Here is a 12,236-nt window from a genome sequence, read left to right as displayed (position 1 = left end):
GTTTGCTGTAGATGGAAGAATGGAGCAGAGAGCAGCTGGCAGAGCAAGTACATAAAATACCTGCATCTTAGTTTACTTGGAGGAAAGGTCTCTCCTTCACACTCTCAAAGGCCTGATCTTATCAGCTCATAGTTTTTGAAGCTGCAGGGTTGCTGCGGACAGTTTACCCCCAGTTACCACCACTGCCTTCTTGGATACAATATTTGGGGTCTGGATTCAGTATCCAGTATTATTACTCATAGCTGGTAGATCTGGTCTAGCCCTCAGTTTCCTCACTAGGAAAAGAACCCACAAAGTTTCTGAGTTTCCTTCTGGTTCCCCCAAAATATCAGCACCTGATTCTAATCTCCCCTTGGCAAAAATCAAGACCAGCAGCAGGACTGCACTTCCCTCTTTATCCTGCTCCCTGATTTAAATGCACTTATTTCCTGCCACAGAACTGAAAGGTCTTGAAAATCAATGCCAAACACTGACACAAATTGTATGCCAGAGGCTTACTTACAATAATACGGTAAGGGGGCTCCCCTGGTGGTGCAGTGGTTGAGGGTCCGCCTGCCGATGCAGGGGACATGGGTTCGTGCCCCGGTCTGGGAAGATCCCACATGCCACGGAGCGGCTGGGCCCGTGAGCCATGGCCGCTGAGCCTGCGTGTCCGGAGCCTGTGCTCCGCAACGGGAGAGACCACAACAGTGAGAGGCCCACGTACCGCAAAAAAAAAAAAAAAAAATACAGTAAGAACGTCCATGGCTGTTCTTTACTGAGCACTTACTGTGTGCCAGGCACTGGGCTAAGGGAAGCATATGTGTCATCACATTTCATCCACCCAGTGTCCCTATGGCCTCAGGTTTCATTAACTCCCTTTTACCGATAAGTTAAGTCACTTGCCTAAGATTATGGTGCTGGGTAATGGTGGAGTTGGAATTTCAACCCAGATCTATCCAACTCATGTACTGAATGGCTGCAATTGATTGAAAGTCATGTTTAAAAACCACAAATGAACAAACAAAAAACATGTGGGTGGTTGTTCACCTTTGGCAGTTGCTGGGGTACCAACTCATCACTCTAAGACTTGCTAAATAAACGAATCCCATATTTATCTCTCCTCTCCTATAACAAAGCATGTTTCAGGGAGACCAGGTAGTTGAACAATAAGATGTTTTTTATATAGAAAAATTCCAGCTAATAAATGCAGAAGGAATGACAGAAAATCACTATGTTGACGACTTTAATGAGATTATGAATCTAGGCAACAGTCATCAGGGGATGAGAAAACCTCATGAGCATGGTTGTTGGGGACTTTATAACTGAGGTACCAACAGCAGTGGGACCTACCGAGGGTGGCCCAGCTGAGCTCCAGGCCACATGTGTGACACCGTCGGATGTACGTTGCATCACCTGTGATGTGCTCCTGCCTTATCGGAATCGAATCGAGCCTTTCACTCTGCCGGTTTACAGGAAGTACAGGGGGTGACCTGAGTTCTCCATCCTGTCAGTGCCCTGAAGATAAAGGGAAGGTGGAGAGGTTGCCACAGAACAAAAGAGGCCTAACAACCAAATGCAGTGCACAGACAGTGTTTGGGTCTTGGTCCAGACAAACCAGCAGTTAAATGACACTTTTGAGATGATGGAGAAAACGTGAGTGTAGACTCTTGGATGATATTAAGGAATCATTGTTCATTTTGTTAGGAATGATAACAGTCATGGTAAAAAAAATAATAATAATTAAAATAAAAAAGCCTGCCATGGATACCTACTGAGATACTGGTGGGTGACATGACGTGGTGTTGGGGAGTCATTCTAAATCTCCAGCAAAGCTGAAGGGGGTGGGGGAAGGAGATGAAACCAGGTCGCCCATTGTTGACAGTGTTCAAACCGCATGATGGGAACATACGGATTCATCTTACTGTTCTCTCTGGTTGGGGGAATGTTTGAAAATTTCTGTAATAAAAAGTGAAAAAGGACTTCCCTGGTGGTCCAGCGGTTGAGACTCCATGCTTCCAACTGCAGGGGGCCCGGGTTAGATCCCTGGTTCGGGGAACTAAGATCCTGCATGCCGTGTAGCGTGGCCAAAAAGTAAAAATTTAAAATATAAATAAATAAAAAAATTTTTTTAAAGTGAAAAAGAAAAAAGACCATGTAGTGAAATGTGTTGACACTCAGGGTGTCCGTGTGTTTGTATCTGATGGCTGGAGCAGCGAGCAGGTTGTAGTCGTGGGTTTATTCCAGGATGCTCCTTGCAGGGGTGTGTGTGCCCTGTGGGCCCCTTCTCGGCAGGGGTTGTCGGGGGTCAGGCCCCAAATGCAGAGCAGGGTGACTGGGCCTGTCCACCGCAGCCCTGCGTCCAGCCCTTCTTTCGGGCGACTTGGATGGCTGGTCACTTCCACCGCCGGGAAGGGAACGTGACAGGAGACATGGTGTTGAAAACGGAGACGTGGGCACCTCTGGAAGACTCATCCCTTTTCTTGTCCTTTGCTTCAGAGGAAGTGGCTTTTAGGAAGAAGAGGCTGTGCATTAAGTTCATCCCACGGGATTCAACCGAAGCTGCCATTTGTGACATTCGGATCATGGGCCGGACCAAGCAGGCCCCTCCTCAGTACACGTTCATCGGGTAAGTCTCAACAACCCCAGTCTCATCTGTGCTGTCTGCCGGGAGTGCTCACGTCACCCCTGGGGACCGGGTCCTGAGACTTCTGTGTGACCCGTGGGCCCAGCCGTCTGCCTCTCATCAGCCTCTGGCCTTAGCTCTCCTTGCTGCCCTCCCTGCCTGGGAGGCTGCTGGTTCAGGACACCACGCTCCTGACCAGTATTCACAAGTTCTAGAATTCATCCGCCTTGGTCTTGATTGATCTCACTGGGGTCCCGTGCACCCTGAGCCCGTCGCTGCTACCAGGAAATTGTCAATCTCTGATTGACCAAGTCTGAGCTGAAAGTGGGGTCAGCTCCATTGGAACTCAGGCACTGGGAATGAGGGGTGGCTGCTCCCCGAATACAGAGGGAAGGTAGAGAGTCCGAAGAGGGATGAAGGGATGCTGGATGTCCAAAAGGTAATAGATGTTCACCCATTATACTCAGTCAACTGAAATTCGGGTCTCTCAAATTAATAATGTGGTTGAGGGTTTTCGGCCTCTTGGCCATGTGCCTCTACCTGGCCGGCTTTGCAATCTTCTTGCTTATCCCTGTGGGTCCCTACATCATGGATGTGTTCTCCTACTTGGCTTTTGAGGTCGGCCTCCTGGATCTTGCTCCTTTGAGCCCAGACCCTCCTCTTTACTTGAAAAGCCATGGCCTTTCCTTGAAGGCTGCTCACGGACTGGGTGATAGAGAGAGAGAGATAGAGCTGCGGTGTTTGCTTGAAGCACGTGGGGAGCGGGTGTCACAGAAATAGAGGTTATTTTCATCTTGGTGCACGATAGCTTGTTTGGACTCTTCAGCTATGGAATCTGATTCTCTGTCTCAAGATTTTGTGGTCTTTAAGAAGGACTCGGGCTTCCCTGGTGGCACAGTGGTTAAGAATCCGCCTGCCGATGCAGGGGACATGGGTTCAAGCCCTGGTCCAGGAAGATCCCACATGACGCAGAGCAACTAAGCCTGTGCGCCACAACTACTGAACCTGCGCTCTAGAGCCTCCAAGCCACAACTGCTGAAGCCTGCGCACCTAGAGCCCGTGCTCTGCAACAAGAGAAGCCACTGCAGTGAGAAGCCTGCGCACAGCAACGAAGAGTAGCCCCCGCTCGCCGCAACTAGAGAAAGCCTGCGCGCAGCAACAAAGACCCAACGCAGCCATAAATTAATAAATAAATAAATAAATAAATTATTTTTAAAAAGGACTCTATGATCATACCCTTTCTACACAAAAATCCTGTTTTGCAACATGGTTTAAAGTCATTATGGAAACAGGATTATGGAAGTAGAAAATAGGTAAGAAAATAACCATACTTCAGGTATCTTAGAAACAGCCATTTACATACAAATAGTAGAAACCAACAATTTAATAATTACTGCATGTATTATGTATATTCAGTTGCTATGTGTATTCAGTTCTTCAAAATTACACACTATGCTACTTTAAACGATTCAATTTTTAACCAATTTAAACAATTCTAAAGAATAGATTCTTACCATATATGTCTTGGTAATCAAAACTAGAATCCTTTTTTTATATCGTTTTGAAAAGATTGCTAAATAAAGTGTATTTTTGTTTCATCTTGGGGCAAAAATTCTTTTCCAGAGGAAGACAATTCCAGTGTTATTTTTAAGGAAAGAGAATTCAGTGTTCAGAGCTCTGTCACTTTTTCTTAAAAATGGGCACAGTTTCACAGGTTACTTTGCAAAGGTCTGGGGTTGTCAGACTGGGAACAGCTCCTGCAAGGCCTGACTACAGCCTGATACCGAGAAGTGGCAAAATCAGTGCAGCTGATTGGAATCAACCATCTGATAAGACATGGCTGTGGTTCAGAATAGTGTGGTGTACTGAGAGGCTACCAGAAGAATCCTCTGAACAAATCTCTTCTCATTTTTTGGAGGGATGATCTTCCTCTACATCCCAATGTGTAGTTCTGTGCGGCAGCGGAGCAGTTGGACGTTGATGTGTCTAAAATAATCCTGTTACAGTTCCTGCGAGTATGCCTGTCTCATAAACACTTGTGACCGTGGGGCATGGGGCCGGGCTGCAGGGGTGTGTGCAGATCAAGTAACAGGAACCCTGACGTGGCATCCGTCGGGCCCTGTTATCACCACCCTTAGTTGTGGTGGTTCATGGGTCACGTGCCTCGGGCTCTGTGAAGATGTCTCCAAGACTGACCCTGAGAATGAGGCTGACTCCAGGTGACACCAGGCAGTGAGGAGCTTTATCCTGGAGGTGGGGGGCGGGGGGGGCGGCACGGCATGGAGCTGGGTGGGGCTAGTTCTCCCCATAGCTAAACACCAGGCACACGTGTCAGCCCAGTGCCCTATCTGTCTCGCCCTAACCACACAAAGAACTTGAAGCAGATGATCGCACAAATACCCACAGTGAAATGGAGGAATACAAAGAATTTTGCAGACCGAGAACCAAGGAAAATGTTGATAGCATATAGTAGGAAGGCAGGCCCAGGGGCGGGGGAAGAAGATGGCCATGTCAGACGGGCCTGCTGAGTTGGGACAGTTGCCATCACGTTAGGCTTTGAACTGTGATGCCCAGAGCACAAAGGGAGGTGATGTTAACCCACCTTCATGGGCGAGAATCGATTCCCTGGCGTCTGAGGCTATGATTCTCTTAAATGAGTTGGTTTGCTTTGTAGCTCAGGTAATTTTATGTTCAACGGTGCCATAAAGATTTCTCTTTTCTCCTAAAGGGAGTTGAACAGCATGGGGATCTGGTATCGAATGGGCAGGGTACCAAGAAATCATGACTCATCTCAACCCACGACGCCTTCCCAGTCATCAGCTGCTTCCACCCCAGCCCCCAACCTTCCCAGGTGAGGCCCTGTCAGTGGCATCTTGTTCTGTTATGCGTGTCACAGAGTCGCGTGGTCTTGGGTCCCACTGGGTAACATCTTAGAACCCCTCTACTTGGTATCTGCGGAAACATTGCAGAAGCGATATACCTTTAGAGGAGATTTTACAAAGCCGGTTAGAAGTCTTTGCATTACATGAACGTAAAAGCCATTCTGTAGTCAATTGCACCTATTCTGCAGGCTTCTAAAATAGCAGAATATGCAACTTAAAATGGGCTTGTTATTCTAAAGAGCTCATAGTCGCACACAGACACATGACTTGTAGCCACGCTGCCGGGAGTGCTGGCCGTAAAAGGTGGAATTCCGTCTCTGCCTTGGCCAGCAACTCTCTCAACTCCAGGAGGGTTGGTAAGTAATTTTGTTCATTTCCGTATTGTTCCTGTTCCCAAAGAGATACAAACTAAGAGATAGGTACTTTGGGTAGGAGAGAATAGTGAGAAGTTTGTCAGGGGCTGTTTACAAAGAAACTTGAGTGAGCAAACTGGTCTCTGCACCTGATTTCCGTTGGAGCAGAGGCAGTAGTGGTCTCAACACCTTCTGTCCGATCAAAAACCTCTGCATCATTAGCAGTAAATTATTTGAGGACAGGGAACAAACAGCAATGACAGACTAAGCTTGAGAAAGGAATTACAAAAGTAAATAAAACCAATACGAAGTGGTGAGGTGGTGCCATTTGGAGCTGGACATAACATAGATGAGGACGGATCTCAGAGCTTCCGCGTGGGCAGTTCGAGGTGAGCAAAATCGACCAGGAACAGGACAAAACCACTACTGGGTGCTTCCCCCTCCCCACGCCCCACGGTCCACACCCTGCCCCCGGGAGTCAGGGGAGAGGGTGGTATAGGCGGTCCCTTGCACCCTGTTCCTCTGCTGGGCTTCCCGCTGCCTCGGACGAACGCACAGTGGTGAACCGGCAGCTCGGGGCCTGTCCTTCGGGGTGTCCTCCAGAAGGCAGTCTGGCCTTTCTCACTCTCGACAGTTTCACAAACCAAGAGGGTACTTGATCGTATCTACCACTGCCATCGCCTGAAACTTGAGGAGTATTGACAGTTTTCAGTTTCACTTTGGTGTGAAGAGATATGACTAGCTGATGAGCTTCCCAGAGTTGCGCGTCTTTGGTTTAGGAGTACGAGGCTCGCACAGCTCAGTTCAGCACTTTGGAGTTCCTTTCTCACTGCCCAGGGCACCGTCGAGGCTGCGGTTCCCGTCACGTGTGCTCAGGGTGAGCTCAGGCCCATCGCCTTGGAGAGGTTCCAGCTGCTTCCTGTTGACATTATATGGTCTGGAAGGGCCTAGAAATAGGCACCACCGCAGGGCAGATTTTAACTTTCTGTGAAATAAAGGAAGAGCTCTGATTCTCCAGTTAAGGCAGGAAGAGCAATCTCCCCAGAAGCTAGCCGGCCAGCGTGGGCGCACGGGCTCTAGGAACTGAAGCCAGGGGACCCGAGAACACAGGCCACAGAGAGCCACGCAGAACTGGAGATAGTGCGTGGGAACAAGCCTTGTGAGGCTTATGTATTTTATAACCTCTTGTTGTACAGTTTATGGTTTACAATGGCTGCAAGGAAATTGGATCAGTTTTGTTTTACTTGCCAAATAAAGCAAATGTCAAAATAGTCAATATAGGGCTTCCCTGGTGGCGCACTGGTTGAGAGTCCACCTGCCAATGCAGGGGATGCGGGTTCGTGTCCCGGTCCAGGGAGATCCCACATGCCGCGGAGCGGCTGGGCCTGCGCGTCCGGAGCCTGTGCTCCGCAGCGGGAGAGGCCACAGCAGTGCGAGGCCCACATACCGCAAAAAAAAAAAAAAAAAAAAAAAAAGTCAATATAAAATGTATTCTAATTTGACTGAGTTAAGTCAGGCAGTATGCAGTAGGATAATTGAATGTTAAATTAATGCTTCTCAGGTGTACAGTGGCCTGTACACCTACATGAGCCCCCTAAATCATCAGGGTTTTTTCTATGTTCTTCAGTTTTCATATTGTTCTCCTATTGTGCATCTTTGACAAGAAATGAAATGCTGATTTTTCAATTTTTCCACTGAAGATTTATGAAATGATGAGTATGTTATTCCGTGTGGCTTCAGATCCCTGTAATCTGCCCAGCAGAGGAACCTAACAGCTTTCTCTCTGGTGGTGAGCTGTGGATGAGGCTTTTGTTTCTGCCGGGGGTCTGCAGTGGGCCTGTAGGATGGAGGCCTCCAGGTCTGTTCCCAGGACTAGTCTTCTCTCTCTTGTCCCCACGCCTCAAACTTTGAACCAATAGCCTCTTTTCCCCTTCCTATTTTGTGCTTCTGTGCCTTTGCTCATGTGGACACCTGTGCATCAGGTGTGTCTCCCATCCCCTACCTCAGATGTCAGCGCAAATGCCGCCTCTCCCAGTAGGCCTTCCCTGAGTGTCCTGTGCCTGTGCCAGGCTCTCCCCTCAGAGCGCTTCTCAGCCATTATACCTTCACTCATGTTGTAAACTCCTTAAAGGCAGGGACTGTGTCTAGTGCCTTTTATTTCCCAGAGCTCTGCCCAGGTGCAGGCATATATTCAGTTTTGCAACAAATGCTTCTCCAACAGCCTCAGACCCTGGGCTGTAGCCTCTCTACTCCCACCCACAGACAGCTCCTGAGTCCCTGAAGACTCCTCAGGTTTTTCTGATTATGAGAGGAATACAAGCTTGTAGAAAACTGACAGAGTATAGAAAATAATGAAAAAAACGAATTCCATCTCCAGTAAGCAAAGGCTCATAACCTTTGGCTATATTTCCTTCAAGTCATTTTTCTGTGTACTTTTTACATAGGTGATATCATATCATAAAATAGCAAGTTTGTTTTTGCTGCTTCTTTCTCCTGTACTATTAAACCACAAGCATGTAAGAAATACCTCAGCTGTGGCCTTTGTGTGGACACAGGGATCAAGTTGCAAAGCCCAGGCTGGAGAGAGAGTGCGGTGATGCAGCGCCCTCTACTGACCAGATTTGGAGGAGCCTGGAGGATAGGCAGGCTGGTTCCCCCGGGGGCAGCGGGCCGTTTTCCCAGCCAATCCCCGGGGGAAGGAAGGGAGTCAGGGAGGGCCAGTAGCCGAACTTGTTGCCTTCTTGAGCCGGAGCTTCTGTTTGAAAAGCTAAAAACGTGTTCGCTGCCTACATTTCTTTCGTTGTCACTCGTATGTCAAAGAATTTCCTGTCATTTTTTGGAGGGCTGTCATCCCCAGCTTATGTCAGACAAAAGGGGCAGCTGGTGGAGTTTCTGTTGATGGGTCATCACCTGAGGCCCTCGTGGTCCTGGCAGAGCCGCCTTCCCTTTCCAGAGGCCAGTACTGCCCCTCAGAACGAGCACCTCCTGCCTGTTTCCTCCCTGTTACTGCAGAGAATGCTAGTCGAGGGGCCAGATGTGGCGTTGTCCTTTCAGGATGGGCAGTCCCCTTGGCTGTATCCGGTGAATGGGACACAGTGGTCGAAGTCCACAGCCAAAGGCAGGATGAGATGTGTTGGCAGAGCTTCTCTTCCTCACCCAGCGAGTCTTCATCACACACACACACACGTCTCTGCACTCATTTCTTGACAGTTTTTCCCACGTGAGGAAGGGCATGACACTTCTTCCGGGGGCCTGGAGCCTCCGTTTTCTCCCTGGGCCCCAGCGCTGCCCCGTCCTCTGCCGTCTGCTTCACACACATTGATCAGCAGGGTGGGCCTGGCCTTGGACATCGGGCGTGATCCCACGTCCCCACCTCTCTCCCGGGCTGGCCTCAGCTTTGCAAGTCTGCCTGGTGTGTGTGAGCAAACGTCGGGGTCCCTGGATTTGGGCTTTTCCGATTGCTTCTTTGCTGCTGCTGTGGGGCACGTGCAGACAGAGGAAGCACCTTCCCCCTTCAGCCAGAGCAGCCCCGCTCCTCTCCCACACACCAGCTCTCACATATGATTCTGCGGAGAAAAGAAGGTTCAGCTTCTGCTGGAACCGAGGTCCGGAAAAGCTCGGGGAGGCAGGCAGACTCGCAGCTGATGGAGTACCAGTAGCCCCAGCGTGTGGCTGAGTGAACAGCTCTGTGCCTTCCCACGAGGGGCCCTGGTGAGCTGCTGCCCCCCAGCTTGCTGAACAGCAGAACCCGTGACTTGATAAAGACATCAGAGGCACGCATATCAAATGTGCAGATGACACAGAGTCATTAGGGAGAGCTGATGTGCTGAGTGACAGAATCAATACTCCGCATCTCCCCTACAGCCAGAACACCCTGCCGCTACCGGGGGATGAAAGGTGATGGGCGAAAATGGACAGGGCCCCCCAAGGTTCAAAAAGTCAGCTGCTCGGGCACCAAATTGAGGAGATGTGGCCTAGCAGTGGTCCATGTGAAGTAGCCAGGCTGGGCACGAGCTTGGGTACCTCGAGTGCAGCCTGACGTGCACAGTGGGGCACACCCCCTGACCCGGTGTCCTGCGCCCTGTCAGGACATCAGGAGTGTCGCGTCCACTGCCATGCACCACCTTGTCAGAGTTACCCAACTTGAGCATTAAGCTTGAGTGTGAGGAATCACTGAGTTTTGATCTGAGTCAAGGCAAGGCAGCTGGCTTCAAATTTCTAAATGGTCACCGCGTAGAAGGGAAAGTAGAAGTGCTTCCAGGTGGGGCTGGGGCATTGGGAGCCCCTGAGGGCAAAATTAGATCAGGTGGGATGAAGTTATAAGGAGGTAGGTTTGGGCTTAACATTTAAAAAAATTAATAAAGAGAACTTCCCAAGGGTAAAAAGAACCCCGTGGCATTGAAGAAGCCGGCTTGCGAGGTCATGTGCACCCAATTGCTGACAGTATTCAAATAGCGTTTGGGTTTTCAGACCTTCAGTGGTTCTTGAAATGCATCATATTCCCTAGCCCCACCCTCAGAAATGCAGATTCAGCAGACCTGCACGTTAGGGCCGCAGACACCTTGCCCCGGGTGACTCGGGGAGCTCCAGTGGGCACCTGTCACCCAGGTCTGCTCGCGCCGCTGTCGGCGCTTCCTCATCCTCCAACCTGCAGCCGGGCCTCCTCCCGCGCACTGGAGCCGGTGTCAGGACAGAGCTCAGGGCCTGCAGGGTGGCCACTGTGGCGCCCTCCCAAGATGGAGGCACAGAGGCCCACGCGCCGCAGCCCGTGGCTCCGTCCCAGCGTGGGCAGGCAGGAGCTCGCTCTCGGAGTCCAGCTGAAGCCAGTAGCTGCACGCCAGAGTGCTGGGATGTCCGGGCACTTCACGGCTCTGTGGACAAGGGCTGGGCGGGGACCCCTGGCTCCAGCAGCGCCACTCTGCCCTTCCTGCTGGCCTGGGGTCCTAAGGGAGAAGCGGCCCCCTGAACTCTGCCCCCCAGACCTCAGGCCATGGGCTCCTGCGGTGACCCTTCACCAACACTGTCCCCCCAGGAGAAAATGTCATCTTCCTTCCCAGAGACACAGGGCGCAGCCTCCCGGGAGCCTCTCCCCATGTCCGCTGGGGCTGAGCTTCCCTTATAAGGTACGTGGCGCTGCTCTAAGTTGTTCAGGAATCTTCTGGTGATTTGTCAGCTTCCAGCAAGTTGTCAGTCACAGGTTCCAAAGTATGTTTCTTAGTGACAGTCATAATTGTACTTAACTTTTTGCGTGGATGTTATCAATCTGTGACAGATACTCTGGGAAATGGGGCATTTTGACGGCAGAAGATCTGTCACATGCATTTAGTCTTCCACTCGGGGACACCAGGATTCAGTCACAACTTTTGCACGTCGATGTCAGGTTTTGAGAACAGAGATCCTTGCTGACCTCAGAAATCGTCTCGTCACTCCCATCCCAGGGCTGTCATCTGAAAGGTTAATAGCTCTTCCTAAAGGAGAGGAAACATCCCTCCGCGATGATCTAGCATTCAGGCCATGCACGTCCGGGCTCATCCCTGTCACATCCCTTTTCGGGAGCCTGTGGGCTGCTGTGCTCCATCCTGGACCCCTGACCCCACCTTCCTGCGGGTGTGGGATCCACTGGGCCACTTGATCCACCCACGGAAGAAGCCGGCAGCGGGGACGGAGCCTTTGCTCACCGGCTGCAGTCCTGTTGTCTGAGCTGACGGCCTAAAGTGCTCGGGCTGCCTTCTGTCAGTGTTCAGTCATAAGATGCTCTTTGAACCACAGACGCCATCTGTCACCTGCCCTGTTGTGGCAGGACTTGAACGGGAGGCCTGGAGTTGCACAGATCAGGGAGGCTGTTCTCCCTTTCCTGCCGAAGTGTCTGCCCCTCCCCGAGCGGCGGCTGGCTTGGAGCGGGGGCATTTGCCTATGAGGAGGCCCAGCGGTTTCTCCTCTTTTATAGGTTTTAGTAGGAGAAGGCTCGGCCCAGAGGATTGGAGGGAATTCATTTTAGAGTTGAAAGCTGTTGTTTAATAAGGGTTCATCATTTATGAGAAGGGTTGTATGTGTCCCCCGTCAAGGTAAGAGTAGAAGGCAAGCTCAAGGGCTGATTCCAGGGATTCTTTTTTCCCCCCGTAGCAAACAATTTATGACATGGATTTTGAGCTCCATAGTCGCAAGAGACAGTTTGGGGGTACGTGAGCCCAGGGAGGGCCTGCAGGACCTTGCCCCTCTGCAGGCCGTGGCCAGGCACAACTGCAGGTCTGGCTTTACTTAGGAGAAGTAGACTTACTTTCTGTTCATGTGAACACCACACACATTTTTGTTTAACTCTGAAGGTAGGACACACGTGTTCATATCCTTCCTGCTATGACCCTCCTTTGAAGATGGACACGGTAAGACAGCTTTGCT

General features: G+C 50.5%; 1 protein-coding gene across 4 annotated transcripts in view; it reads left to right on the top strand.

Moving 5' to 3' along the window:
* The window catches only part of MVB12B (multivesicular body subunit 12B), a 194,437-nt gene that overhangs the window by 70,495 nt on the left and 111,706 nt on the right, over window positions 1-12,236 (top strand). For all 4 annotated transcript variants that reach the window (XM_081236904.1, XM_081236903.1, XM_081236905.1 and 1 more), the window contains exons 5-6: window positions 2,479-2,608; window positions 5,334-5,456. In XM_081236904.1, the coding sequence (XP_081093030.1) occupies window positions 2,479-2,608; window positions 5,334-5,456 (253 nt within the window). The remainder of the gene's footprint in view (window positions 1-2,478; window positions 2,609-5,333; window positions 5,457-12,236) is intronic.

Source organism: Mesoplodon bidens, assembly GCF_964165515.1.
Source record: "Mesoplodon bidens genome assembly, chromosome: 6".
NCBI classification, from domain to species: domain Eukaryota; kingdom Metazoa; phylum Chordata; class Mammalia; order Artiodactyla; family Ziphiidae; genus Mesoplodon; species Mesoplodon bidens.
Note: the sequence above shows the minus strand (reverse complement) of the source record. Positions and strands in the feature narration are given on the sequence as shown.